This window comes from Rutidosis leptorrhynchoides, chromosome 7 (genome assembly GCF_046630445.1).
Source record: "Rutidosis leptorrhynchoides isolate AG116_Rl617_1_P2 chromosome 7, CSIRO_AGI_Rlap_v1, whole genome shotgun sequence".
Classification (NCBI taxonomy): domain Eukaryota; kingdom Viridiplantae; phylum Streptophyta; class Magnoliopsida; order Asterales; family Asteraceae; genus Rutidosis; species Rutidosis leptorrhynchoides.
The window spans coordinates 157,401,076-157,403,411 of NC_092339.1; the positions used below are offsets into that span (position 1 = coordinate 157,401,076).

General features: G+C 35.6%; 1 protein-coding gene across 1 annotated transcript; it reads right to left on the minus strand.

Annotated features, from left to right (window-relative positions):
• Nucleotides 1–612: 612 nt before the first annotated feature.
• On the minus strand, nt 613–1,816 carry LOC139858403 (uncharacterized). The gene is made up of 2 exons (XM_071847256.1): nt 1,261–1,816; nt 613–1,051 (listed from the first exon to the last, which is right to left on the minus strand). Exons 1-2 carry the CDS (start codon nt 1,744–1,746, stop codon nt 848–850), a joined length of 690 nt encoding a protein of 229 aa, XP_071703357.1. The 5' UTR covers nt 1,747–1,816; the 3' UTR covers nt 613–847.
• Between the last annotated feature and the right edge of the window lie 520 nt (nt 1,817–2,336).

Genomic DNA, 2,336 nt, shown 5'->3' on the forward strand with positions numbered 1-2,336 from the left:
AGCTCTGTTGCAAAACACCCCGTCTCGAGCCGTTGCGACACCCGTCTCGACGGTTTGGTGACTAGCCCGTCCCGTCTCGAAGAAAACCTTCTAATATGACAGTCAACGGTCAAAATTCGGGTCAAAGTTGAAAAAATCGGGTCAAAGTCGGTCAAAATTCAGAAAAACCAGAAAATCGATAAAATCGGTGAAATATATCGTATTTTAGTTTGAATTTTTTGTATTAAATTAACGATGATAGCAATTATGGGTACAAATTAATCAATTGAAGTTTTTAGCTTTAAAATATGTGTACATATATGCATTTTTATATTTATATATTTAAAAGTCAACTTTAGTCAACGTCCGTCTCGACCCCCGTCTCGACCCCGTCTTGAACGTCTCGACCTTTTTAGGACCCGACCGTCTCGACCCCGTCTCACGTCTTTTGCAACCTTGCTTCTAAGTGTTGCAAACACGTTATTTTGAAGACTTAAAAATCAACCAACGGTTTTTACTATTCATATATAAACTATAAACACATCTTTGCTAAATATTTTAAAAAATAAATAAAGCCACCTTAGATTGCATGTAGAACAGAAAGTTGTTAGTAGTCAAACAATTCCAACATGGTACAAAACAAATTTCTTCATTTGATTTCTAAAATAAAATATAAATTAAGATAAAACAACTACATTTACATTACAATTCATAATCAAAGAAATTTGTTTAACCAATCCCTAATAATTACCACCCCAAAATTAAACCATGGTTAAATCCATCTAATTCTCACCGATACTCATACGGAAGAGTACTATCGTTTTGTTAGCTAAATGACATCAAGTTACTACTACGGAGTACTACTTCTCTAATTTTGATCTAATAGGTTGAGGTCTAATCCAACGGCTGTCGTTTCTTTACACATACCAACCGGCACCGCTTCACACTCTTTTTCGCCGGAGATCTCTTCCCGGTCACCGGAACTCCTCATTTTCTCCTCCGAACTCAACGGCAGAAACTGATATAATGTCGCTCTCTTACCTCTCATCTCCGAACAGCAGTTCACATCATCCTGATTTCATTTTATTTCACACACAAATCAGTACGAGTCATAATAGTTAAACATCAAATTGTAAAAATAGTCACTCGTATAATATTTCATTTGATCTTATTTTTGCCTTTGATTTATGTAATTACAAAAAAAAAAAAAAAATTATGAAAATTAATTATTAATTAAAAAAATTAATTATGAAACCTAATTAATTTAATTTTGAAATATACCTCAGAAGAAAAGAGATCTGTTATTAGTACATTCTCTCGTTTTCGCTTAACCGAAACGGAAATATCGTCACTGCTGGAAGAACTAGCCGCCGGAGGCGGCGTAAAACACAACGGCACCACCTGAATATCATCATCTCCGTCGTCATCATCAGTATCAAGCTCTATTTCACTGTCTTCATCACCGTCGTACACGTCATCAACATCATTTGTTCCATGTCTTTCATCTTCTTCTTCTTCTCGGTCAGCGGAAGTACCGTGAGCAACGCATTTATCGCACACCGACACGGCGGAAGGACCGAGTTTTTTGCCGGAGGCGGTCCACGGCGTCGGAGACTGGCAAACACGGCAGAGAAGGTTTCTAGAATGCCTAGCTACAAGGAAGTTAGCGGAATGAACTTTAGTGTCGCAGGTCCAGCATAAGCTAGCCTGGTCTGAGTCACAGTAGATCCTGGCTGTTGATTTGCAAAGCTCACACGATTTCATCATGTCTCAACAAACTAAACGCAGATCTTAAAATTTTCTCTCTCTAAGAACTTAACTTTCTCTTTCTTCAACAAACACCTCAAACGAAATGAAATGATGAGAAGAGGGAGAGAACTTAAAAGGATGTTTAAACTAACCAAAAAAAGGACAACTTGCTTTTAGATTTTAAAATTGCCCTAATTTTAGACTCATATTACGAAAGTGCCACCATACTTTGTACTGTACAATACTTTGTACGGTACATGAACAAAACATGACGGTTGTTAGAACTTTTTCGTTAATTCTATTTTTCTAACTCATGAGTAATGATATAATCAAGGATTGTGATCGATACCGGTATCGAATCATATAGTAACAGAACTATAAATCTCAAGATTGAAAATGCAATTGAATATCGAATTGAATTGAAGTGATTTACAAAGGCAATACTAGTTTTGACTTCAGTTTCGTTAATAATTTTTTCGGTATTATACACTACGGTAACTAAAAAATTAGATTTGTCTTTTATAAATTATTATATTAAGTTATATACAAATACAATTAAGGAGGTGATTCTTACACATCACTTTTTAATCCATGTACACTTAGTTACC